The 26,945-nt window shown below is 44.7% G+C and overlaps 1 protein-coding gene across 2 annotated transcripts in view; it reads right to left on the bottom strand.

Moving 5' to 3' along the window:
• Vps33b (VPS33B late endosome and lysosome associated) overlaps positions 1 to 18,971 on the bottom strand; it is a 30,990-nt gene extending 12,019 nt beyond the window's left edge. Inside the window, exons 1-11 of one of the 2 annotated variants that reach the window (XM_045146310.1) lie at positions 18,533 to 18,971; positions 11,797 to 11,877; positions 11,346 to 11,407; positions 8,405 to 8,454; positions 8,005 to 8,072; positions 4,443 to 4,488; positions 2,545 to 2,639; positions 1,804 to 1,908; positions 1,028 to 1,124; positions 750 to 827; positions 477 to 550 (exon numbers count right to left, since the gene is read on the bottom strand). In XM_045146310.1, the coding sequence (XP_045002245.1) occupies positions 477 to 550; positions 750 to 827; positions 1,028 to 1,124; positions 1,804 to 1,908; positions 2,545 to 2,639; positions 4,443 to 4,488; positions 8,005 to 8,072; positions 8,405 to 8,454; positions 11,346 to 11,407; positions 11,797 to 11,877; positions 18,533 to 18,628 (852 nt within the window). In that variant the 5' untranslated portion in view covers positions 18,629 to 18,971. Of the gene's footprint in view, positions 1 to 476; positions 551 to 749; positions 828 to 1,027; positions 1,125 to 1,803; positions 1,909 to 2,544; positions 2,640 to 4,442; positions 4,489 to 8,004; positions 8,073 to 8,404; positions 8,455 to 11,345; positions 11,408 to 11,796; positions 11,878 to 18,402 lie in introns of both variants that reach the window. The other variant, XM_045146311.1, reaches the window with a different exon arrangement.
• Between the last annotated feature and the right edge of the window lie 7,974 nt (positions 18,972 to 26,945).

The raw sequence follows: 26,945 nt of genomic DNA, 5'->3' as shown, positions 1-26,945 counted from the left end.
AGAGTGCTCTTTTGCACTAGCAGAGTGTCAAGAAAGCCAAGCTGGAATCAGTAAGTGCGTGTCAGGAACCTACACTATTTTATGGATCTGCTCTTTTGAGATACTTGTCTTTTCTTTCTTTCTTTTCTTTTTTTCTTTCGAGGTAAGGTCTCACTCTTAGCTCAGGGTGACCTGGAATTCACTATGTAGTCTCAGGATGGCCTCAAACTCATGATGATCCTACGTCAGCCTCCCAAGTGCTGGGATTAAAGGCGTACGCCACCACGCCCGGCTGTTTTTGCTTTTGAGACAAGGTCTTTAATCTAACACAAGCTGGCTTTGAACTCCTATTCCATCTCCCAAGTGCTGGGAATACAGGTGTGCAACACCACACCCAGTTTGGATCTGCTCTTAACTGATGGGAAACTGTCCCAGGAACTCAGCCTCCTGCGTAGCAGTGCCTCTGGGGAGATCCTCTGCTATGCCCACATCCTCACCTTATCCTCAGCATTGAGTAGCACCTTCAGGCTCTTGTCAGAGGATGTGACTTCTGGGCCAAAGTCGACACTCCCTTTGAGGGCAAAAGAGACAGTTATTAGGAGTTCTACAGAGGCCTTCTTCCACCTTCCCCAAGGCTGTAATAAAGGTCTCCAGGGTCACCAGTGCACTCAGAATCCGAGTCTCCTCCATAAACTCTGTCCCACTGTGGGATGCACCAGAATCTGGTGCTACTTCCACTTTGCCAAGGTACAGAAGATTATGGCACTCACCACACTTGATGCGGAAGGTGTCATCTACCAGACCCTCGTAAACCACTTGGGAGCAAAGTGCCGTCACAAAGTCCATGTCTGAAACCAACAGCCCAACCAGGAAGATCCTCAGTTTGCACAATTATCAGCTCAAGAACTGCTCACAGGGCCCAAGTGCCCTTGCTCCTAATCAACATGGGGATTCATAGTCCTAACTTGAGAACCCCAACATTGTCATCTCATTTCCATATCACTGTGTCAAGTAAGATTGAAAGATAAGAGTGTTGGGCATCCAATACCTCTGTCCAGAAGAAAGATGTGTCCAATCTCTGGTCTTCGGCCTTTGCTCTCACTGTCCTCCTCGTCTTCCAGTTTCTTCCACAGTTCATATGACATCTACCAGGACCCAAGACATTCTCAATCTTGTGTCCAGGCCCGACTTAGCTCGAACCTATGGAAGCCAACCCCTTACATAGGATATTTCATGTAGCCCCCAAGAAGACAGCTCATTATGAACCATATGAATGAACCTATTCTACTCCATCTGCATTTGTCCCTCCCATGCTAGTGAGGAAGGTTTTTTACCCCCCCCAAAAGATAAAGACATCTAGGAATGTGACCTAGAGGTCTTGACTCGTATCTTACTTTTAGCCACATAAAATTTCCTCTCTAAGGAACTGTTCTGGAATATAAAGGCAAGGTAAAAGAATATACCTCCATAAAAAAAAAAAAAAAAGAATATATAGCGTTGGAGAGATGGCTTAGTGGTTAAGGTGCTTGCCTGCAAAGCCAAAGGACCCAGGCTCAACTCCCCAGGACCTACATAAGCCAGATGCACAAGGGGGTGCAAGCATCTGGAGTTTGTTTGCAGTGGCTGAAGGCCCTGGCACACCCATTCTCTCTCTCTCTACTTGTCTATTTCTGTATCTCTCTCTCAAATAAATAAAAATAAAATATTTTAAAAAGAAGAATGTATAAAAAATATACCTCCTGTGACAGATACTTGGGGCATAACCCTTGGTGGGTAAAATAGACAAGTGGGCTTTAGGGACAAGAATGCTGCTAGCATAATTACCTTGGCACATCTGCCAATCCCATAGCAGTTTGGGAAAGGTCCATAAAGAGTACTGAGAAGGTGTAAGGCCTGAGCCACAGTGTTGATCCAACGCTGATCACCTTCCTGCAAGAGATCACGTGGTCACAAAGACATGGGCCAACCCAACAAGCCTACTGGAGAATGGCTAGCCCTAGAATCCCTGGAATAGGATGACAGGGTCTGGGGAATGCTAGGAAGAGTTCATTTTATTCACTCCTGTGATGGATAATCATGACTGTCAACTCAAACAGATTGAGAAGAACCTATGAGACTGGGAAAGTTCACCTTTGGGTATGTCTGTGAGGACAGTTCCAGAGATTATCTAAGGGACCAAGACCTGCCCTAAATGTGGGTGGAACATCCCATAGACTTAATGCTTGGAGGAAAAGGGGAAATGAAAAAGGCCTGCTGAGCATTGCTTCCAGGCCACAATATAAGTGGCTCTGCTCTGCTATATCCTCCCCAACATGACAGACTAAAACCATGAGCTAAAATAAATCTTTCTTCCCTTGAGTATTTTCTTAGGTATTCAGCCATAGCAACAAAGAGCTGACTAACAGTCCCCAAACAAGCTCCATCCAAACAGCCTGTAGCCTTCCATAACCAAATCACTATCAATGATAAATTATGAGAGTTGGAAAAAGTTGAAATCAGTAATTCTAGCCCACTGGACCACACATTTGTCCTTATCCCATGTCCATATCAGCATCCTGCATTTACCAGGAAGTAGTCCCTGAAAAATTCAGGCAGCTCCATGCTCAGCAGATCCACATCAAGAGGCAGGAGAGAGAAGGCCCATTCGTCACAGCTCACATCTGCAGGGACAGAGAGCACCAGCCTGCCTGTAGAAGCTCAGCTCTGTGTTGATGAAGGTCTGCCCCAGTCATGCAACACATAGTCAGGTGCCCGACATATGCCAGGCACTGCAGTTAGCACTGGAGATTCAAAGAAGAGTGAGAGTCTCTGCCTTTCAAGAGCTCACAATCTTGTAAGAATATATGTACACAGCAGGCTACAGTGCAATGTAGTAAGTGGTGGGTTTGTATTAGAGGGCCAAGACTAAGTGCTGAGGTAATAGCCATTGTCATTCACTATTCAGCAAATATTTACTGAAATCCACCTACATGTAGGATCATATTAAGCACTGGGGAGACAGCAGTGAGCAAAACGGACCCGCTCCCAGTCTTCTGGAGCTTATGATCTATAGGGGAAAATGTAGCAGACAAAAAAAATATAACACACTATTTAATTACATTTGTACTCCAAAAAAGTAAAACAGCAAGTCCTTGGCTTGGAGTATAGAGTATGTACTTTACATGCATGAGGCCCATCCCGAAACAAAACAACAAATTCTGAGCACAAACACTACAGGGATTAACTGAAGTTTAAGAAGGTTAAAGGAACAAGTTCCCAGACTAACTAACTACAGTGAGTTCAAGGAAGGCATAAATAACTTAGTGAGATTCTGACCCAAAATAATGATGTAAAAAGAGAGCTGGGAATATAGCTCAGTGGCAGAACACTTGCTTGCTATGCTTAAGGCCCTAGATTCAATCCCTACTACCTCAAATAAATAAAGCCAAGCTTGGGAGATAGAGGGAAGATTGAAAGTTCAGGGCTGACAAGATGGCTTAATGGGCAAGTGCTTCCCTACAAATCCAAAGGTCCCAGGTTCAATCCCCCAGGACCCACATAAACCAGATGCACCAGTTGGCACATGTGTCTGGAGTCCATTTGTAATGGCTGAAGGACCTAGCATGCCCATTCTCTCTCTATCTGCTTCTCTTTCTCAAATGAAATTTAAAAAATTAAAAAGAAAAAGAAAAAAGAAAAGAAAGCTCAAGACCTGCCTGGACAACAGAAGGGAAGACCTTCCTAAAGAGGTGACAATTAAGCCAGGCGTGGTGGTGCACACCTTTAATCCCAGCACTCAGGAGGCAGAGGTAGAAATGATCACTATGAGTTTGAGGCCGCCCTGAGACTACATAGTGAATTACAGGTCAGCCTGGGCTAGAGTGAGACCCTACCTTGAAAAACCACAAAAACAAAAACAAACAAAAAAAGACATGACAAGTTTAAAATTTGAGTAAGATTTTGGCTAACAAAAATTTGTCAAGAGCATTCTAAGCATCAGGAAAGACATGTGCACAGCCAGACAGTTTAAGGAACCACGGCAAAATCATGCAGAAGAGTGTGGACTCGTTGCTTTCCTTGTAGGAACCTTAGAGAGAGAATCTGAGCGTTCGTCACTCTAAGCCCCAGCATCCTGTCGTGTTCTCAGTTAGGTGCCTATTCCTACTCCCATTCTCAGGAGCCTCTCCTCTCACCAGACCAACAAAAATAAGACCCAAGCCAGGCGTGGTGGGGCAGGCCTTTAATCCCAGCATTCAGGAGACAGAGGTAGGAGAATCTCCATGAGTTCAAGGCCACCCAGAGACTACAGAGTGAATTCCAGGTCAGCCTGGGCTAGGTTAAGACCCTACCTGGAAAAACCAAACCAAACCAAAAATAAATAAATAAATAAAATAAGATCCAGAGAAAGAGAAGGCAAGTAGAAAACAACAGTGCTTTCTTCATATGTTCTCTCTCTCTTTCCACTCACATTCGTTTCCTCTCACCTCCATAGATTCCCTCTTCCTCAAGCACCATCTCACATGCATAAAACTGAAAGAGAAAAGGAAACTGATCAGTAACCACTACTTCATCTTGTTGTTTCCTTTCTCTTCTCTGTCTCTTCTTCCTCCTCCTCTCCACCCCTCTCTGATGCTGGATGTGATATTTACATTTTTGGGGGAGCGGGGTTTTAAGGTAGGTTCTTATTTTAGCCCAGACTAACCTGGAATTTATTATGTAGTCTCTGCTTGTCCTTGAACTCACAGTGATCATTCTACCTCTAACTCCTGAGTGCTGGGATTAAAGATGTATGCCACCACACCCAGCACAAATTTTTTTTTCTTCTTTTCTTTTTCTTTTCTTTTCTTTTTTTTTTTTTTTTTTTTGGTTTTTCGAGGTAGGGTCTCACTCTGGCCCAGGCTGACCTGGAATTCACTATGGAGTCTCAGGGTGGCCTCGAACTCATGGCAATCCTCCTACCTCTGCCTCCCGAGTGCTGGGATTAAAGGCGTGCGCCACCACGCCCGGCTAATTTTTTTTTTCTTAAAGAAGGTTAGCATTTTAAGAAAGAATGAAGCCAGGCATGCTGGCACATGCCTTTGATCCCAGTACTCAGGAGGCAGAGGTGGAGGACCACTGTGAGTTCAAGACCAGCCTGAAACTACAGCATGAGTTCCAGGTCAACCTAGGCTAAAGCAAAACCCTACCTGGAAACCTCCCTCCCTCCAAAAAAAAAAAAAAAGAATGAGGGGCTGAGGAGAGGTTTCCACACTGGTTCGTAAAGCCTGCTGGCCTGGGTTTCATTCCCCAATACCCATGTAAAGCTAGGTGGAAAAGACCTTTAATCCCAGCATTTGGGAGGCAGAGGTAGGAGGATCACCACGAGTTTGAGACTATCCTGAGGCCACACAGTGAATTCAGGTCAGCCTGGGCTAAAGGGAAACCCTCCTTTAAAAAAAAAAACAACAACAACAAAAAAGTGGTGCATGTATCTGGAGTTCATTTATAGTGGCAAGAGGCCTTAGTGTGCCCGTTTATTCACTCTCTCCCTTCCTCTTTCTCTCTCATGTACATACAGCTTTAGCAAAAGTGAAAAGGAATGGAGCCTGTTCTTTCAACTTTAGTTTCCACTTGCTGTAAGTATGGCACATGCCCTGCTTAGTAAAGCTTTATAGGCCTACAGCTGACGACAAGAAGTCTTAGAATATCATCCTGCCAGGCACTGAGGATGGGTCAGGCCTATGATGCATCTAGCTGGTGTGAGGTGAAAGGGAACCCAGTGGATCCAAGAAACGGAGATATTATGATGGCCCTTAAAACCCTGCAGTTATTAAGAGATCTAGCCTGATTATGCTAATTCACTGTGTGAGTGTGGGTTCAGTTCTCTCAGTACTCAAAATTGGGGTAGAGTAAAGGGTCTCTAAGATTCCCTCCCTAGCTAGGTAAGAGAAAATTGCTCCAAGGACCCAGATTCAATTCCCCAGGACCAATGTAAACCAGATGCACAAGGTGGTATATGCGTCTGGAGTTCATTTGCAGTGGTTGGAAGACCTGGTGTGCCTATTCTGTCTCAAATAAATAAATAAATAATTTATAAAAAGTAAGAAACCTGTGCAGGGCTGAGAATATAGCTCAATGGTAAAGTGTTTACCTAACATGCACAAGGACCTTGGTTTGATTCCTAGTGACACACATACACACATAAATACATACACAGGGCTGGAGAGATGGCTTAGTGGTTACGGTGCTTGCCTGCAAAGCCAAAGGACCCAGGTTTGATTCCCCAGTACCCACATAAAGCCAAATGCACAAAGTGGCACATTCATTCTCTTTCTCTCTTTCTCAAATAAGTAAACTAAAACACAGACAGACACACCCACACACCCACAGAGACATGTGTGCATGGAGGATTCAAAAAATTAAAAAAAAAAAAAAATTCCAGCACTCAAGAAGCCCAGGTAGGAGATCTCTGTGAGTTGGATGCCAGCCTGAAAAACTACACAGTGAATTCTATGTCAGCCTGGGCTAGAGTGAGACCCTACCTTGAAAAAACAAAACAACAACAAAAAACTGGGCTGGAGAGGTGGCTTAGTGGGTTAAAGTACTGGCCTGTGAAGACTAAGGCCCCAGCTTTAATTCCCCAGTACCTACATAAAACAGATGCACAAGGTGGTACATGCATCTGGAGTTTGTGTGCAGTAGCTAGAGGACATAGTTCGCCCAAATCTCTCTCTCTTGATCTGTCCCCCCCCCCATCTCTCTCAAATAAGTGACAATAAATTAATTTTTTTTTCTGTTTGATTTATTTACTTGAGAGGGACAGACAGAGAGAATGAGACCGAGAGAGAGAGAGAGAGAGAGAGAGAGAGAGAGGGAGGGAGGGAGGGAGGGAGGGAGAGAATGGGCGTGCCAGGGCCTCCAGCCACTGCAAATGAACTCCAAATGCGTGCGCCCCCTTGTGCATCTGGCTAACGTGGGTCCTGGGGAATCGAGCCTCAAACCCAGGTCCTTAGGCTTCACAGGCAAGTGCTTAACCACTAAGCCATCTCTCCAACCCAAATTAAAATATTTTTAAAAGAAATTTATGTAGCTGGGTACAGTGGTGCACACTTTTAATCTCAGCACTTGGAAGGAACATGTAGGAGGATCCCCATGAATTCAAGGTCACCCTGAAACGACATAGTGAATTCCAGTTAGCCTGAGCTAGAGTGAAACCCTACCTCAAAAAAAAACAAGAAAGAAAGAATGAATTTTGTTGTTGTTTTGTTTTTTTGAGGTAGAGTCTCACTCTAGCTTAGGCTGACCTGGAATTCACTATGTGGTCTCAGGGTGGCCTTGAACTCATGGGGATCCTCCTAGATCTGCCTCCCTCCTGAGTGCTGCTGGGATTAAAGGTGTGCACCACCATACCCGGAAAAAGAAAGAAATTTATGTAAAGACCACCTCTTGCAATTCCACACTACTTTCTTTAGGGCATTTGGTTTTTGTTTGTTTGTTTTTTTGTTTTGTTTTTTTTTTTTTAATATTTTTTGTTCATTTTTTTTATTTATTTACTTGAGAGTGACAGAGAGAGAGAGGGAGAGACACAGATAGAGAGAGAATGGGCGCGCCAGGGCTTCCAGCCACTGCAAACGAACTCCAGATGCGTGCGCCCCCTTGTGCATCTGGCTAACGTGGGTCCTGGGGAACCGAGCCTTGAACCGGGGTCCTTAGGCTTCACAGGCAACTGCTTAACCGCTAAGCCATCTCTCCAGCCCTTGTTTGTTTGTTTTTTTAAGGTAGGGTCTCACTATAGCCCAGGCTGACCCAGAACTCACTCTGTAGCTTCAGGCTACCCTTGATTCACATTGATCCTCCTACCTCAGCCCCAAGTGCTGGGATTAAAGGGGTGCCTCACAATAACCGGCTTCTTTGGGGCACTTTGATGACAGACAGGCAAACCATTTGCCTAGCAATCATGGAGGCATTAACGCAAAGATGCACTCATGAAAATTTCACAGTGAGCTGCTGTCCAGCTCCCACCCCTGTTCACTCTCACATCTCCCTCATGCCAGGATCCAGACTTACCTTCTGAGGGCTGAAGATTACTTTGTATTTTCGAGTTCGTCCAGCCGTTTTGTCAGCATTGACAAGATCTACAGAGAGAAGGAGTGCAGCCCAGCAAGCCATGGGCTATCTGTTAGACCAGAAACTAGAAAGCAAAGGAAGCAGAGATCTTCTACTTGGACAAGTCTTCTCCTTTTCTCCTTTTTACTTCTTTCTTCCCTCCCTCCCTCTGGTCTTACTACACAGCACAGGCTAACCTCAAACTTGCAATTATCCTGCCTCAATCTCCTAATCCTAGGATTATAAGTGTATACCACTAGGCCCAGCAAGTCATTTGTTATTAGAGTCCTCATGAGGAAGACCCTTCTCTTGCCTACTCCTTCCCAGGTCTTAGTTACACATAGTACCATGGCTCACTCACTGGCAATGTAGCGCATGTTCTTGATGCGGGGTCTGACCAAGAAGCATAATCTAAAGGAGAGACATAGAATTAAAAAAAATTTAAAAACTGAAGAAAAATCATAAAGTTATTGAGAGCAGTTAAGAAGAAACTGAAACCATACCATCTTTATAATCACTTGCCATTCTTGACTGGGCCTATAGGTCTCACCCAACCAAAGCAACACTTATTCTCTTGTCCTGCTATGTTCCAACCACAGAAGACACCTCTCAATACAAGCACAGTGGCTCTATGGTGGGTCCAGAAGTTCCTGTTCTTAAAAAGTTTATAGGGGGCTGGTGAGATAGCTTAGTGGTTAAGGTACTTGCCTACAAAGCCTAAGGACCCAGGTTCGATTCCCTAGGACCTACATAAGCCATATGCACAAGGTGGTGCATGCATCTGGAGTTTGTTTGCAGTGGCTAGAGGACCTAGTGCATCCATTCTCTCCCTTTCTCTATTTCTCTGTCAAATAAATAAATAAACATATTTAAGAGCCAGTCATGGTGGCACATGCCTTTAATCCCAGCACTTGGGAGGCAGAGGTAGGAGTACTGCTGTGAGTTCGAGGCCACCCTGAGACTCCATAGTGAATACCAGGTTAACCTGGGCTAGAGTAAAAGCCTACCTTGAACCCCACACCCCAAATGTTATGATCCAGTGGACATATATACAATTAATCAAGCTGAGTGTGGTGGAACACATCTTTAATCCAGCACTCAGGAGGGAGAAGTAGAAGGATCACTATGAGTTTGAGGCCAGCCTGGAACTACAGAGTGAGTTATAGATCAGCTTGGACTAGAAAGAGACCCTACTTTGAAAACAACAAAAAGCATTTTGGATGCAGAGTTAGGGGGATTTCTGTGAGTTCAAGGCTACTACATAATGAATTCCAGGTCAGCCTGGGCTCTAGTGAGACCCTACCTCAAAAAAAAAAAAAAAAAAAAAAAAATCAAGGGCTAGATATGTCTTAGCAGTTAAGGTGTTTGCCTACAAAGCCAAAGAACCCTGGTTCAATTTCCCAGGACCCATGTAAGCCAAATGTGCAAGGTGGTACATGCATCTTGAGTTAGTTTTCAGTGGCTGGAGGCCCTGGCCCACCAAGTTTCTCTCTCTCTCTGCCTCTTTCTCAAATAAATAAAAATAAATATTTAGGGGCTGGAGAGATGGCTTAGTGGTTAAGCACTTGCCTGTGAAGCCTAAGGACCCCAGTTCAAGGCTTGGTTCCCCAGGTTCCACGTTAGCCAGATGCACAAGGGGGCGCACGCGTCTGGAGTTCGTTTGCAGAGGCTGGAAGCCCTGGCGCGCCCATTCTCTCTCTCTCCCTCTATCTGTCTTTCTCTCTATGTCTGTCGCTCTCAAATAAATAAATAAATAATTTAAAAATAAATAAATAAATAAATAAATAAATATTTAGGGCTGGAGAGTTAGCTTAGTATTTAAGGCACTTGGCTGCAAAACCTAAGAAATCATGTTCAAATCTCCAGGTCTCAGCCGGGCGTGGTGGCGCACGCCTTTAATCCCAGCACTTGGGAGGCAGAGGTAGGAGGATCACTGTGAGTTCGAGGCCACCCTGAGACTCCTTAGTGAATTCCAGGTCAGCCTGGGCTAGAGTGAAACCCTACCTCAAAAAACCAAAAAAAATAAAAATGAAAAAAAAAAATCTCCAGGTCTCACACAAGCCAGAAGCACAGTGATGTAAACATGCAGTGTTGCACAAGGGGACACATGTGTCTGGAGTTTGTTTGCAGTGGCTGAAGGTCCTGGTGTGCCTATTCTCTCTATCTCTCTTAAGTGAATTAAAAAAAAAAAATTCTCGGATTCTTAAAAAAAAAATCAAGTGCTAAAAACAACAAAAGAATGTAATTCAAACTAGATTTTCAACCTGGTATCTGTGTCCATATTTTCCATGTATCCAGGGGAATTTTTTCCCTCCAAAGGAAGGTATATATTAAGGTGGGTTTTTGTTGTTGTTGTTGTTTGCTTTGCAAGGTAGAGTCTCACTCTATGCCAGGCCGACATGGCACTCACTCTGCAGCCCCAGCTATATTAAGTTTTATAACTACATAAAACACAACAAAGAACTGGAGATGATACAGCACTTGCCTAATATGCTCAAAGTCCTAAGGTCAATTGCCAGCACAGGCTGTATGACTATAGGACAAATGAACAAAATGATACAAAATGCCCTAGAAATCCCAAGTAGAAAATCACCCTGGTCTAGAAGGGTCACTGGGCTCTAAAGACCTAATGGGTTTTTTTTGTTTTTTTTTTTTGTTGTTGTTTTGTTTTGTTTTGTTTTTTTGAGGTAGGGTTTCATTCTAGCTCAGGCTGACCTGGAATTCACTATGAAGTCTCAGGGTGACTTGAACTCACTACAATCCTCCTACCTCTGCCTCCCAAGTGCTGGGATTAAAGATGTGGACCACCACATCCGGTTTAGTGTATTCTTTATAGGAACAATGTGGCGGGACAGAATCTGAGACACAGCGATGACAGTGAAATAATGAAGACACAGACTGAAAAGTGGTTGGGAACACATCTCAACAGAGACATGAAGAAGACACATGAGAAGCATGGCAACACGGGAGCATAAAGGCCTTGGAATCTATGATATGTAATTTTTGACTACAACCAATAAGTATGGGATGTCTTGGAGGTTCTTGACAGGAGGATAATAATCTTTGGAACAGAGATGAATCCAGTTGCAGATGATAATATGCAGTAGAGTGGGAAGAGGGTAATGTGTGACAACATACTGAAAGGAGGACTCATCAGAAGCTAATGGTCTAGGTGTGACCTTGTGAAGGTTCAGGGAAGTGGGCCATATCACAGACACTATGGTGCCAGATCTCAGCTAGTAAGCCCAAGGCAAAGGAGCCCCTCCAATTTAGAAGCAACATAGACTCTCCTAGATACTCACTGTTCACTGGAGCTGAGGGCTGGTTTGTTTTCCACCTTGTACAGCTTGTCTACTTCATGTTGCTACAGAGAGACAACAACAGACACAAGAGCTTGAAGAGTCCAAAATGACACAGACAGGGAACTTCTTAAGGGCTCATTTCTAGGAGTCAAACTGACCCCGACACTCATCCCCCTAAACTTTACTTCCTCAAGCTCTTGGAAAATAAATCAGGCAATATCATCAGTTCCCCTTTGCCCATATTCTTTAGATCTTTGTAATGCTGCCGGGAGTGGTGGTGCACACCTTTAATCCAAGCATTGGGAGGCTGAAATAGGAGTACTGACATGAACTCAAGGCCAGCCTGGGCTACAGAGTGAGTTCCAGATCAGCCTGAGCTAGAGTGAACCCCTCCAATGAAACTGCTCAGAGGAAAGCAGGGCAAGTGTTCTCCTGGGAGTGGGGATGGTACCTTCAAGATGGAGACATTGGCAATTCTATCCAAAGGGCTCATGAGATCTGCCTCAATGAACAAATCCTTTCTTCCAGGAAGCTGAAGGAGACACAAGATGATGAGTCACTCAGAATGCATTCAGCCACCCATTTATAAGAAACCAGGTCTCTTGAGTTGGAAGGGCACTAGGCACCAAATAGCTAAGCATCTTATTCACTGTCTATATCCACCATCAACATTTTCCTGCATACAAAAGGTATTCCACTTTAAAATATGTATTTTACTTATGTATTTGAGAGAGAAAGAAAATGGGTGCACCAGGGTCTCCAGCTGCTGCAAGCAAATTCCAGATGTATGTGCCACCTTGCACATCTGGCTTTATGTGGGCACTGTGGAATTGAACCTGGGTCCTTAGGCTTTGTAGGCAAGTGCCTTATTTACTAAGCCATCTCTCTGGCCTGGTATTCTACTTTGTTAGCTTGACTGGTCATTCAGTCCTCCCACCGGCTTGTGACTCTGGCTTGCATCATTGTCTCTCTTCTTCACTGCTTCCTATTTCTCCTAACAACCTCATCTCCTACTGAACAAGAGCACAACAAAACCCCACCATGCATCCCCCTTAACTAACTGTTAAACATCTTTTCAAGTGGTATTGTTCTTCTAATTACAAAAGCAGCAATGTAGTCAAGTGTGGTAGCACATGCCTTTAATCCCAGCACTCACGAGGCAGAGGTAGGAGGATCACACTGTGAGTTCGAGGCCTCCTGGACTACATAGTGAATTCCAGGTCAGCCTGGGCTAGAGTGAGAGCCGACCTCCACAAAAAAAAAAAAAAAAAAAAAAGTAGCAACACTCAGTGCAGAACTTAGTAAATGAAGACTGACAAGGCTGAAGGTGTGGCTCAATGGTAGAGCATGTACATGTGCATTCACATGCATGAGGTTCTGCTTTCAATCACCAGCACTGCAAAAAGAAAGAAAGAGAATCCAGCTGAATGTAGTAGTTCATGCTTTCAATCTCAATACTTGGGAAACTGGGCTACAACGATACCCTGCTGAAGGAGGGAGGAAAGAAAGAGGGAGGGAGAGAAGAAGAAAGGAAATAGGGCTGGAGAGATGGCTTAGCGGTTAAGCGCTTGCCAGTGAAGCCTAAGGACCCCGGTTCGAGGCTCAGTTCCCCAGGTCCCACGTTAGCCAGATGCACAAGGGGGCGCATGCGTCTGGAGTTCGTTTGCAGTGGTTGGAAGCCCTGGCGCGCCCATTCTCTCTCTCTCCCTCTATCTGTCTTTCTCTCTGTGTCTGTCGCTCTCAAATTAAAAAAAAAAAAAATTAAAAAAAAAAGGGCTGGAGAGATGGCTTAGCGGTTAAGCGCTTGCCTGTGAAGCCTAAGGACCCCGGTTCGAGGCTCGGTTCCCCAGGTCCCACGTTAGCCAGATGCACAAGGGGGCGCACGCATCTGGAGTTCGTTTGCAGAGGCTGGAAGCCCTGGCGTGCCCATTCTCTCTCTCTCCCTCTATCTGTCTTTCTCTCTCTGTCTGTCGCTCTCAAATAAATAAATAAAAAATTTATTAAAAAAAAAAAAAAAAGATGCGTGCTACCACGACTGGCACTCTCAAAAAAAAAAAAAAGAAAGGAAATAAATGGGGCTGGAGAGATTGCTCAGCAATTAAGACATTTGCCTGCAAAGCCTAACAACCCGGGTTTGATTCTCCAGTACCTACATAGAGCCAGACGCATAAAGTGGCAAATGCATCTAGAGTTCATTTGCAGCAGCTAGAGGGCCTGACACACCCATATTCTCATTCTCTCTCTCCCTCCCAGGCATGGTGGAGCATGAATTTAATCCCAGCGCTCAGGAGGCAGCCGATATAGGAGGTAGGAGGATTGCTGTAAATTTGAGCTCAGCCTGAGACTACATATTGAATTCCAGGTCAGTCTGGGCTTGAACGAGATCCTACCTCAGAAAAACAAAACAAACAAACAAACGAACAAACAAGAAAGAAAGAATGAAAGAAAAGAAAAGAAGGGAGGGAGGGAGGGAGGGAGGGAGGGAAAGAGAGAAAGAGAAAGAGAAAGAGAAAGAGAAAGAGAAAGAGAAAGAGAAAGAGAAAGAGAAAGAGAAAGAAAGACAGGAGAGAGGGGAAAACATCCCAGATAGCAGTCTGCCCTATTCCCTTCCCACATCCAATCCCACAATCCCTGACATGCTATTTCTGTACCGTCTCTTCTGAAGACATCTCTCTGTCATCTGTGAAGAGGATGGAGGTCAGAGTTAGTGACCGGAAGGAGGCGGTCACTGGAAGTTACCTCTCAACTAGGCCTTGACAGGTGGCTGAGGAGTTGTTAGTGATGTGTTCAGAGGGAACTGAGCAAAGACCAGGGAGAAGACAGCTGTTGTGGGAAGGGCAGAACAAGCAACTCAGCTGGATTGTTCCATAAGATACATGGAAAGTCGGACATACTTTTGGTTATCGGGTTTGGGGTAGGAGGTATTACTGGCGTTTCGTGCTTAGAGGCTAGGATGCTGCTAAACTTCCTACGTCAGGATAGGCCAATGACCCAGAATTATCAGGCCCGTGATGTCAATAGTGCCAACATTGGAAAATATTGATGCAGAAGAGTGGTGGAAACGAAGATTGAAATATCTGAACGGAATTGAGCGTCAGGAATCCAAATGCCAGTGGGGTAGGGAATCTGGGCCTGATCCTTTATGGAACAGAGGAAACAGAAAGGTTTTGTATACTAAAGCATCCCAATCAACTAGAAATTTTGGATGAGACTGGAAATTACGGACCAAATGGATTGGAGACATGAGAACCTGGAGGAGGAAGCTCACTAAGGAATGCAACAGATCAAGCAGCCAAGTATATGGGTGGCAAGGGATGAGGACCTGCTTTAGGCTGCTGGTGGTGAACAAAAATAGGTTACGACAAACATGGAATGTTTTCAATCCTGAAGAATATTAATAATGTTAATAGTTAATAATAACAATTAATAGTGCTCATTATCCGGATGGTAGGAGTATGTGGGGCTTTTGTAAAATACCTTCATCTCCTTTATATTTTTCTGTCTATGTGTATGTGGCATATTTGCAATAATGTGGGTATGGTGCATGTATGTGCACATGTATGTATACATGGAGACCAGAGGTTAATGGTTTTTTTTTGTCTTTTTTTTTTAGGTAGGGTCTCACTCTAGCCCAGGCTGACATGGAATTCACTAGTCTCAGGATGGTCTCAAACTCAAAGTGATCCTCCTACCTCTGCCTCCTAACTGCTGGAATTAAAAGTGAGCACCACCATGCCTGGCTGGTTATTTTTCTTGAAGGTTCTCATTAATTTTACTGAGACATGGTTTCTCACTTGAGCCCAAAGTTTACTAATTCAGCTAGTCTAGCTAAGTTAGCTTGTCCCTGGAATTCCCTGTCTCCATCTCCCCTGTGCTCGGATTGTAGGTGTCTACCACACTCTCCTGGCATTTACGTGGTGGGGGGAATCTGAACTCTGGAACTGATGCTTGCTTTACCAACTGAGCCATCTCCCCAGCCCATCTCCTAAGCTTCCCATAATGTGCAAGTGTTATTTTAATTCTTTTTATTTTACTTATTTATTTGAGAGAGGAGACAGATACAGACTAGGTGTGCCACAGCCTCCAGCCACCTCAAACAAACTCCAGACACATGTGCCACCTTGTGCATCTGGCTTATGCAGGTACTGGGGAATCAAACCTGGGTCTTTAAGCTTCATAGGCAAGTGCCTTAACCATTAAGCCATCTCTCTAGCCCACAGTGCTATTTATAATTTTTTCTTTCTTTTTTTGGGGGGGATCTCAGGTGGACCAGGTAGCCCTTAAATGTACTATGTAGCCAAAGATGAACTTGAACTTCTGATCTTCTTACCTTAACCTCCTGAGTGCTTGAATTACAGGCATGTGCTACTGCTCCTGGTTATATAATCATTTTTTAATGTATATTTATTTATTTGGGGAGAAGGGGAGAGAAAGACAGAATGGGTATGCCGGGGCCTCCTGCTGCAGCAAACTCCAGATGCACGAGCCATTTTGTATATCTGACTTTATGTGGGTGCTGGGGAATCTAACCCAGGTTATCATGCTTTTCAAGTAAGTATCTTTACCTGCTGAACCACCTCTCTAGCCAATATAATAATTTTTAAAGCTATATGCATAAGGACGTACTAATGAGACTTAATAAGCAGCTAAGTGTTAAGGGAAGGACAATCAACAGTGATTTTGATGCATGAAGCCCGCACAGCAGTGCCCATTAACAAATATATCATTGCCGGGCATGGGAGGCAGAGATAAGAGAATTGCTATGAGTTTGAGGCCAGCCTGAGATTACATGGTAAATTCTAGGTCAGCCTGGGCTAGAGTGAGACCCTAACTTGAAAAACCAAAAGTAAATAAATAATAAGTTAGCATGGGCAAGCTATTACTTCCCAGAGATCCACTTTGACCATGAGTCACTTAAGGGGCTCCTCTTCCTCCCCTATACTCCACTTATAAGCTTGGTCTCACCTTCACTTCCATGTTGCCCTCACTTAAGTAGTGGCTTTGACTAGCACATCTTTTCAGTTCTTCAGATATTTGTTCAGAATCTTTTATGTGCAAATCACTATCAGCATGTGCTACCTTGTGCATCTGGCTTACCTGAGTCCTGGGGAATCAAATCTGTGTCCTTTAGGCAAGCACATTAACCACTAAGCCATCTCTCCAGGCCTAGCCCAAGTTTTTTTTTTTTTTTTCAAGGCAGGGTCTCACTCTAGTCCAGGCTGACCAGGAACTCATTGTCTCAGAGTGGCCTGGAACTCATGGCAATCCTCCTACCTCAGCCTCCTAAGTGCTGGAATTAAAGGCATACACCACCACACTTGGCTTATTATATTTTTCTTTTTCATTCAATGTTGATACAATGAATATTCATTAAGCACATGCTATGTCCTTGACTGTAAGCTAGGTACTCACTGGATATATGTTTATAGTGTTCAGCTTTGCATATATACAGTGTTCTGCCCTCAAAAATATTCCAATCTAATGGGCAATCTAGCCAATAAGAAAATCATTAAATAGTTAAATAAGTAACTCATTACTCAGTTATAACAGCAGCATTATTCTAACACAGGTTAAAAATCTGAGTCAGGGGCTGGAGGGATGGTGCAGCAGTTAAGGTTAAGGACCCAGGTTCAATTCCCCAGGACCCATGTTAGCCAGATGCACGAGGGGGCGCATGTGTCTGGAGTTTGTTTGCAGTGGCTGGAGGCCCTGGTGTGCCCATTCTCTCTTTCCCTCTTTCTCTATCAAATAAATAAATAAATAAAAATAAAATATTAAAAGATCTGAGTCAGGCTGGGCGTGGTGGCGTGGTGGCACACACCTTCAATCCCAGCACTCAGGAAGCAGAGGCAGGAGGATCATTGTGAATCTGAGGCCAGCCTGGAACTTCAGAATGAGTTCCATGTCTAGAGTGAGACCTACGTAGAAAAAAAAAATCTGAGTCAATTTTGCTCCCTCCTCAACATTTACATCTAATCATTGTCTCTAAGCCTTCTTTTACTGTGATTTAGATGTTCATCACAAGCCAAGTATGGTGTTGCACACTAGTAATCCCAGTACTTGTTACACTGAGTCAGGAGGTTTGTGAGCTTGAGGCCAGCCTGGGCTACATAGTAAGAAAAAAAGAAAGAAAGAAAAAACCAAGGAGTTGAAGGCGTGGGGGTAGAATGAAAACTAAGTTTGAGTCCAGTTTGGGCTACATAGGACCTGTCTTAAAATATCAAAGACAGCCAGGTGTGGTGGCACACACCTTTAATCCTTGCATTTGGGAGGCCCACATACTAGGATCACCCTGAGTTCGAGGTCAGCCTGAGACTACATGGTGAATTCCAGATCAGTCTGGGCTAAAGTGAGACCCTACCTCAAAAAAGAAGAAGAAGAAGAAGAATCCTCTTTCCTCATTCTTATTGCTACCAATTTTGTGTGGGCCTTTATTATTTCAGCTTAATTAATGCTCTCCTATTTGGCATTGCGTCATTCACTTACTCCACTATAGACATCACTATTGGGTTCACTTGGCAGTTTCACGCCACAGATGTCTGGGGATTGGTAGTGGCTGTCAGATGCCCACAGTGTAATTTCTTTTTCTTTTTTGCTGGGTGTGCAGGGTTGCACTTACGCAACTATTCTACCACCAATCTCCATTCCCAACCACTAAAGTGTAACTTCTGAGAGTTCTCTCCTCTGTTCATGCCTTGTCCTTCCCAGGCTCTTCAACATTACTTCCAACAGTCCCTCTGCATGGATGGAGCACACTCTTCCTTCCACAAAGAAAATACCCTTATTCTTCACTCCAGTTCCCAGAAACATATAGATCACCCCAGCTAGATAAAATTGTCTATTCATAACTCTTCAAGCAGCCTAGCTAGCACTCCTTTCCCACCTGATACTCGAGGTGTGGACATGTGTTCTGCGGGGCTCTTTCTGTTGTTTAAGATCCCTATTAACAACTGATTTCAATCTCTAGCATAGCTTGACACACAAGGGGTGGGGAAGATCTCCACTAACTCTCTGGCCAGGTCGCCAGCAGTTCTTATTCGCCTCTGGATTTCCTTACTGTGAGTACTCCTTTAGACTTGCTGCAGAAGCTTCAAGAACAAGACCGAAGAACTCAGCAAGGAAGAGAAAGCATCCATGAGGTCTCTGAGGCTGATGCAGCAAGGGCGGCGGGCGTGGCGGGCACTGACCTGCTCCAGCAGATAGATGAGCTGGTCTCGAGCCAGCCTCTTGAGCATGGAGAAGTCAGGTAGCTCAGGGGCGTCCAGCCGATGGGGGAAAGCCATGGCAGCGGTCAAATGGGCCACTGTGTGGGAGCAGGGCGATGCCCTCTGCTCTGAGAAGGGCGGTGGCAGCCTAGGATAAGCAGGCGGTGATAGACCCCCTCCCTCCACACACACACGCTCGACAGCGAATCCCGGAGCCCCGCCAGGGGCCCTCGCTCCTCGCCGCACCGGAGGAATGAATGAACAGGTACCGACCAGACGGCCGCGGCCCCGGGGGATCCTCCTTGTAGACCTGCAGCCACCAGTTCGTCGCCCCGGCCCGCCCACTAAGCCTATGAAACTACATCCGCAGAGACTGCGCGGCGTGCGGGGACAGCGCCCCTCCTAGCCCGAGCGACAAGCCACTTCCTAGACCTCCCGGAAGTGGCATCCGCTCGCCCAGCGCTTAGACTACTGGGAAGAGGACGGCGCCCGGAAAGGGACAAATGAAACCAGACTCGTCCGTCGACTTCTTGGTTTCATTCCTGGCAACAGGGACGTGTTCTCGAATAAAAAGGATTATACCTTAATTTTGAAGGCTAGATCCGGTTCACGTTCACTCAAGTAGATGCTGGGTACGTGCTAGACTTTGAAGAGCCTCATAAACTGGGCGAAATCAACTCTGCAGAACACCGATCGTGCGGCTGAGCTGTCAAATACAGCCTCCGGGAATCTTTGGCTTCCAAGCGGTAGGAGGTAGAGACGAAGATCGGTGATGTGGAGGGAAGAGGAATTCACTGGGCACTATGAAAGCTAAGTCCTGCCAGCTGTGACCTTCGGATATGGGAGTTTTCTCGTTAGTAACCGTTATGGGAAAATGCAGTCATGAAGTTAAAACAGAATAAATGAAAGAAGCCAACATACAAGAGCTGCATCTGTATGATGCCATTTTATGTGAGGCTATTTTTTGTTATTGTTGCTTTTTGTTTTTAAGACACGGTCTTTTTATGAAGCCTATACTGATCTTGATAGAACCAGACCATCGTATTGCCCCTGCTGGTATCACAGGTGTCCACAACTACATCTAGCTTCCCTAAGGCTTTCAGCAGGTAAAACAGTGGAAAATTTTTTAGAGCTGAACGTGGTGGAGCACGCCTTTAATCCCAGCACTTGGGAGGCAGAGATAGGAGGATCGCTGGGAGTTCCAGGCCACCCCAAGACTACATAGTGAATTCCAGGTCAGCCTGGAATACAGCGATATTCTACCTTGAAAACCCAACCCCATGGTACATAATAATAACAGGGCTGAAGAGATGGCTTAGCAGTTAAGGCACTTGCCTTCAAAGCCAAATAACCCAGGTTCAGTTCTCCAGGACCCAGGTAAGCCAGATGCACAAGGTGGCACATGTGTCTGGAGTTTGTTTGCAGTGGCTGGAGGCCTGGAACACACATTCTCTCTCTCTCTTTCTCTGCCTCTCCATCAAAAATAAATATAAAAGTAAGAAGTAAAGTAACACAAATTATAAAAAATAAAAACATCTGGGAGTGGTGGTGCATACCTTTAATCCCAGCACTGGGGAGGCAGAGGTAGGATGATCAATCACTGTGAGTTTGAGGCCACCCTGAGACTACATAGTGAATTCCAGGTCAGCCTGGGCTAGAGTGAGACCCTACCTTGAAAAACCAAAAATAAAATAAAATAATAAAAAAATAATAAAGCTTGGGTTGGAGACATGGCTCAGCAGTTAAGGTACTTGCCTGCAAAACCTAAGAGCCAGGTTTGCTTTCCCAGCATCCACGTAAAGGTGCAGTGCATCTGGAGTTTGTTCATTTTCAGTGGTTAGAAGCCCTCGCACCCATTCTCTCTCCCTCAAATGAAGTTTTTTAAAGAAAACTTTAAAAAGAGCCGGGTGTGGTGGTGCACTCCTTTAATCCCAGCACTTGGGAGTCAGAGGTAAGAGGATCACCATGAATTCAAGGCCACCTTGAGACTACATAGTGAATTTCAGGTCAGCCTGAGCTAGAGTGAAACCCTACCTGTAAAAAACAACAACAACAAAAAGCTTAAAAAAAGATCAAAGTTTATGTGAGACATGAGATAGATCAGACTAACAATACCTGAAACTGATCAATCATACCAGCAGTTAATTTCCTGATGAGCATAAGAACATTACTTGTTACCAAAAATAGAACCTGAACTTCAAGATCTAACAGTTTATAGAACGTAGAGTGAGGAGCAGCAACATGTTAGGACTTCATAGGATATCAACCTTATTAAAATGCAGGACTATGGGCTGGAGGGATGGCTTAGCTGTTAAGGCATTTGCCTGCAAAGCCAAAGGACCCAGGATCGATTCCCCAGGACGGACATTAACCAGATGCACCAGGGGGCGCACATGTCTGAAGTTCATTTGCAGTGGCTGGAGGCCCTGGCGTGCCCATTCTCTTCCCCCCATCCCTCTTTGTCTGTTAAATAAATAATAAATATTTAAAATGCAGGATTAGCCAGGATGCTGACACAGACCTGTAATCAAAGCACTTGGGAGATGAAGGCAAGAGCTTAAAGGCCAGGCTTGGCTCCATATTATTTGAGGTCAGTCTGGTAATGAGACCTTTGGCCTTTTCCCCCAAAACAGGAATTTATCCAGGACAAATGACCCAGTTTCTTTAAAAAAAAAAAAGGTGGGAGGGCACTCAGGAGGCAGAGGTAGGAAGATTGCTGTGAGTTCAAGGCCACCCAGAGACTACGTAGTTAATATAAGGTCAACGTGGACCAGAGAGAGATGCTACCTTGAAAAAAAAAAGAAAAAAAGGGGGATAGCAAGGTGGAAATTGGGAAGTTAAACCATTTTAAAATAAAAGACATGCTAACAAAATGTCATGTTGTAAGATGTGGACCCTGTTTGGACACAAATCCTAATAAACTGTAAATGTCAGAGACCATCAGGGCATTAGCTGATTGTAAGAGCTGGTGGTTCAATAGAGTGAGGTCCTGGGTTCAATGTCCAACAGCACCAAAATTTAAAAAAAGAAAAGGAAGGTGGGAAATTAGCACACAGGGATGTTACACTTTTTTGTTTGAAAAATTCTATGGGCAAGGTAATCCCAGTATTTGAGATGCTGTGGCAAGATGTTCAGAGTTGGGCTGGAGAGATGGTGTAGCGGTTAAGCGCTTGCCTGTGAAGCCTAAGGACCCCGGTTCAAGGCTCGGTTCCCCAGGTCCCACGTTAGCCAGATGCACAAGGGGGCGCACGCGTCTGGAGTTCGTTTGCAGAGGCTGGAAGCCCTGGCGCGCCCATTCTCTCTCTCTCTCCCTCTATTTGTCTTTCTCTCTGTGTCTGTCTCTCTCAAATAAATAAATAAAAATTAAAAAAAAAAAAAGATGTTCAGAGTTAAAGGACAGCCTAGGATACATAATGAAACCCAGTCTAGAAAAAAAAAGAAGTTACAAAGTCAGACAAAATTAAATAACAGAGGGCTGGAGAGATGGCTTAGCGGTTAAGCGCTTGCCTGTGAAGCCTAAGGACCCCGGTTCGAGGCTTGATTCCCCAGGACCCACATTAGCCAGATGCACAAGGGTGTGCATGCGTCTGGAGTTCGTTTGCAGTGGCTGGAGGCCCTGGCGTGCCCATTCTCTCTCTCTCTCTCTCTTAGCCTCATTCTCTCTCTGTCTGTCCCTCTCAAATAAATTAAAAAAAAAACAGAAAAAAATTTAAAACAAAAAATGAAATAACAGAGCTAGGCATGGGCATGGCAGTACACACCTTTAACCCCAGCATTCAGGAGGCTGAGGTAGGAAGACTTTGAGGGCAGCCTTAGCTACAGAGTGAGTTCCAACTCAGCCTGAACTAGAATGAGACCATTTTCAAAAACGTCTTGTGCTTCAGGAGCTCAGCTATTAATTTTTGTTTGTTTTTCGAGGCAGAGTCTCACACTAGCCCAGGCTGAACAGAAACTCACCCTGTAGTCCCAGGCTGGCTTCAAACTCACAGCAATCCTCCTACCCCTGTCTCCCAAGTGCTGAGACTAAAGACATGCATCACCACACTTGGCTCGGCTACTATTTTAAACTGACCTCCCCTCCTCCACCCCTCACCATTCTGAATTAGCAAACCTGTAATCCCAAGCACTTGGGAGGTGGAGACAAGAACCAGGGGCTCAAGGTCATCCTTGGCTACACAAGTTCAAGACCAGTTTGGATTACATGAAGCCTAGGTCATGACTAGAAGTTGGCTATACTGAGGGATGGATATACCCTGAGATGAAGAGCCTCACCTCCCTTACCCCTTAAAGTGGTTAAGTGTCTACCCTCTGCGGTGTAGGCACCTAAGTCCCTTCTTTTATGGTTGCCTCTTGGTCTGCAATTTCTGTAAGATACTCACTCCATCAATAGTTGCTTTCGGTCCCACTTAGGTATAACCTTGTTACCTGTTTCTCACCACGTATGTCCAGTGCTCCACAGTGAAGTTGTATCTCATTTACTGGTGATCATCTTCATTGTATCATGAAACAAGAATGCTGGAAACAATTTATGACCACTCAGTGAATACTGAACTAGAATTGTACTCCCATGAAGTCCAGCCAAGGTTCAGAGGCAGTGTTCTGTAACACTGAGTTTCCCACCACTGAGCTAGGATCTTAGACACACTAGCAAGACACAGTGGGAACAGGACAGTTCAGAAGAAGCTTAAGTGTCTTGGCTGAGGTCTAGGTGGGTAACTGAAAGAGATAAAAATCAGGGCTGGGGCTAGAGAAATGGCTCAGCCGTTAGGGTGCTTGTCATAAAGCCTAACAATCTGAATTCAATTCCCCTGTAGCCACGAAAGCCAGACTCACAAAGTGGTGCATGCATCTGGAGTTCATTTGCACTGGCAGGAGGCCCTGGTACACCCAATCTCCCTGACCAGCATGGGGGTGCACAGCTTTAATCCCACCACTCAGGAGGCAGAGAGGTAGGAGGATTACTGTTGAATTTGAGGCCAGCCTGAGATTACACAGTGATTAGCCTGGGCCAGAGCAAGACCTTGAAAATCCAAAAAAGAATTTAAAAAGAAAGAAAAACTAAGTCAAACAGCACGTGACTTTTTAAATAATTTTTTGTTCATTTTTTATTTATTTATTTGAGAGCAACAGACACAGAGAGAAAGACAGATAGAGGGAGAGAGAGAATGGGTGCGCCAGGGCTTCCAGCCTCTGCAAACAAACTCCAGACGCGTGCGCCCCCTTGTGCATTTGGCTAACGTGGGACCTAGGGAACTGAGCCTCGAACCGGGGTCCTTAGGCTTCACAGGCAAGCTCTTAACCGCTAAGCCATCTCTCCAGCCCCAAAATAATTTTTATTTATTTATTTGCAAGCAGGGATAGAAGAGACAAAGTGAACATGCATGCCAGGGCCTTCTTTCAGCTGCTGCAAATGGACTCTAGATAAATGCACCACTTGTGCCTCTGGCTTCACTTAAGTACTGGGGAATTGAACTCAGGCTTTGCAGGCAACCCCCTTAGATGCTGTGCCATCTTTCCAGCCCGATTTTACTTTTTCAAGGTCTCACTCTAGTCCAGGCTGACTCCGGAACTCTGTAGCCCTAGGCTGGCCTTAAACTCACAATGATCCTTCTACCTTTCCTCAAGTGCTGGGATTAAAGACATGGGCCACAAGCTTGGGCTGCAAGGTCATAGGGAACTTAAGCTGGAGCTGAGCTGAAAACCCCTTCCCTGTAGAGCAGCTGACTGAAAGCTGCATGCAGCCCTATGGGAGAGAGAAGTCATTAGCGGTGATAAACAGTACACACTGCAAATCTTAAGTTTGGCCAGGAAGGTCAAATGAGGCAACAGGTTCAACAGCGGCATGTCTGTTATGAAGGAAACCAACCACTCTAACTGGACTGGAGGCCCGCTCTTCAGGAGGGAGGGGAATACATGTCTGGTACTGAAAACCCAAAAACCTATGGCAGGGAAGGTCATAAGGTCTGTTGGTGTTTGGCTAAATGCATATATTATGCTCATCAAACTGCCCTGTGAGTAATTTTCTTAACTTCATACCCATATATTAATGCTACTCTCACTTTTGGTTAAAGAGCTTCTCTTTTCAGATGGTGGTGACCACTGGATGACTCAAAAGGCACCACAGTGTTGAGAAGTGACAGAGGAGTGTTCAGCACTGATACCATCTCTCACACTCTTCCAGACTCAGGGTCCATGGTGGAAGAGATGGCAGAACGAATCTAAGAGCCAAAGGAAGGGTAGGACTCTGTACAATGTGCTCCTCCAGACACAAAATGGCCTCAATGTCCATGACTTCACAAGACCCTCATAATAGAAAATAAAGATGACATCAAAATAAAAGAGAGAATAAAAGGGGGGGGATATGAAGAATGGATTTTTGAAGGGGAATGTGGGGTACAGAATTATCATAGTTTATTGTCTATAATTATGAAAGTTGTCAATTTAAAAAAAGACATGTGCCATCACGCCAGCTAATGTTAATTTACACAAACCCTAGAACATGTTTTTCTTGAGACAGAATCTCACTAGGTTTGTATGGATATGAACTCACTGTGTAGGTGAGGATAACCTTGAATTCCTGATCTTGGTTTTGTACCTCTCAAGGGCTGGGATTCCAGAAGTATACCACCACACCCAGTTGTGTTTTTTTTTAAAGCCACATAGCCCAGACTAGTCTCAAAACTCCAGCATGTGACATTTAATTAAAAGATTCTTGTGCCAGGCATGTTGACACATGCCTTTAATCCCAGTGCTGTAGAGGCAGAGATAGGTGGATTACTGTGAAATGGGTAAATGGCATAGTAGTTAAGGCATTTGCCTGTGAAGCCTAAGGACCCCAGTTTGATTCCCCAGGACCCATGTAAGCCAGATGCACAAGGGGGAGCATGCATCTGTAGTTTGTTTGCAGTGGCTGGTGGCCCTGGTACACCTATTCTGTCTTCCTCTCTGCCTTTTCCCCCACCGCTCTCTCTAAAATAAATAAATAACTAGGGAGGCAGAAGTAGGAGGATCGCCATGAGTTTGAGGCCACCCTGAAATTACATTGTGAATCCCAGGTCAGCTTGAGCCAGAATGAGACCCTATCTCAAAAACCCAAAATATAAAAATAAATAAAAACTTGGGCTGGAGAAATGGCTTAGTGGTTAAGGCACCTGCCTGCAAAGCCAAAAGACCCAGGTTCGATTCCCCAGGACCCACATAAGCCAGATGCACAAGGGGGCACAAACATCTGGAGTCTGCTTACAGCAGCTGGAGCCCTGGCACACATGCTCTCTCTCTCTCTCAAATAAAAAAATAAAAAATAAATTAAAATATATACACATATAAATTTAAATAAAATTAAAAATAAGATTCTTGGGCTGGAGAAATGGGTTAGTGGTTAAGATGCTTGCCTATGAAACCTAAGGACCCAGGTTCTATTCCCCAGGAATAATCCAGCTGCACAAAGTGGCACATCCTTCTAGAGTTTGCTTGCAGTGGCCAGAGACCCTATGCCCATTCATTCATTCATTCATTCATTCATTCTCTCTCTCTGTCTGTCTCTTTATCTCTCTCAAATAAATAATTAATAAAATTTTAAAAATAAGCTTCTTCATTGGGGAGATGGTTCAGTGGCAAAAATGCTTGCTGCTCAAGCAGGACTGTTCAGATCTCCAATATCCACATGCTGAGCAGAGGTGCACAGCTATGCCAGTGCTGGGGAGACAGAAAGGCAAATTCCTGAGGCTCTGTGGTTAGTCTAGTTGAATCAATATCTCAAAAAAAAAAAAAGGTAGGGTAACTGAGAAAGACCCCCAACTTCAACTTCTGGGATCCACACACATGTGCATGTACACCCATATACACACATGAACATGCATACAGGCACACCACACACATACACAAAAAATTATCATAGCAAAAAATAAAAATGACCATTAACGGTAACACCATAAAAATATCAATACAGGAGAGATTGCTCAGTAGTTGAGATGCTTTCCTGCAAAGTCTAAGGACCTGGGTTCATACCCACAAAAAGCCAGATGCACAAAATGGCACGTGTCTGGAGTTCATGTGCAGTGGCTAGAAGCCTGGCTTGCCCATTCTCTACCTACCAAATAAATAAATAAAAATATTTTTTGAAAAATTAAAAAGCCACGGGCTGGAGAGATGGCTTAGCAGGTAAGGCACTTGCCTGTGAAGCCTAAGGACCCATGTTTGTCCACATAAACCAGACACATAAAGGTGACTCAAGCACAAGGTCACACATACACACTCAGTGGGACAAGCATCTGGAGTTCGATTGCAGTGGCTACCTCCAAAACCAGCCCCTACTGTGACCCTACCTCGAAAAACAAAAAAACAAAAACAAAAAGGCCAGTCCAAAAATAAGTTCCCCAAAGAGCACCAAAGAACA

The sequence above is a fragment of the Jaculus jaculus genome, chromosome 3, assembly GCF_020740685.1.
Source record: "Jaculus jaculus isolate mJacJac1 chromosome 3, mJacJac1.mat.Y.cur, whole genome shotgun sequence".
NCBI classification, from domain to species: Eukaryota; Metazoa; Chordata; class Mammalia; order Rodentia; family Dipodidae; genus Jaculus; species Jaculus jaculus.
The sequence above is the reverse complement of the archived record's forward strand: the minus strand, read 5'-3'. Positions and strand labels throughout refer to the sequence as shown.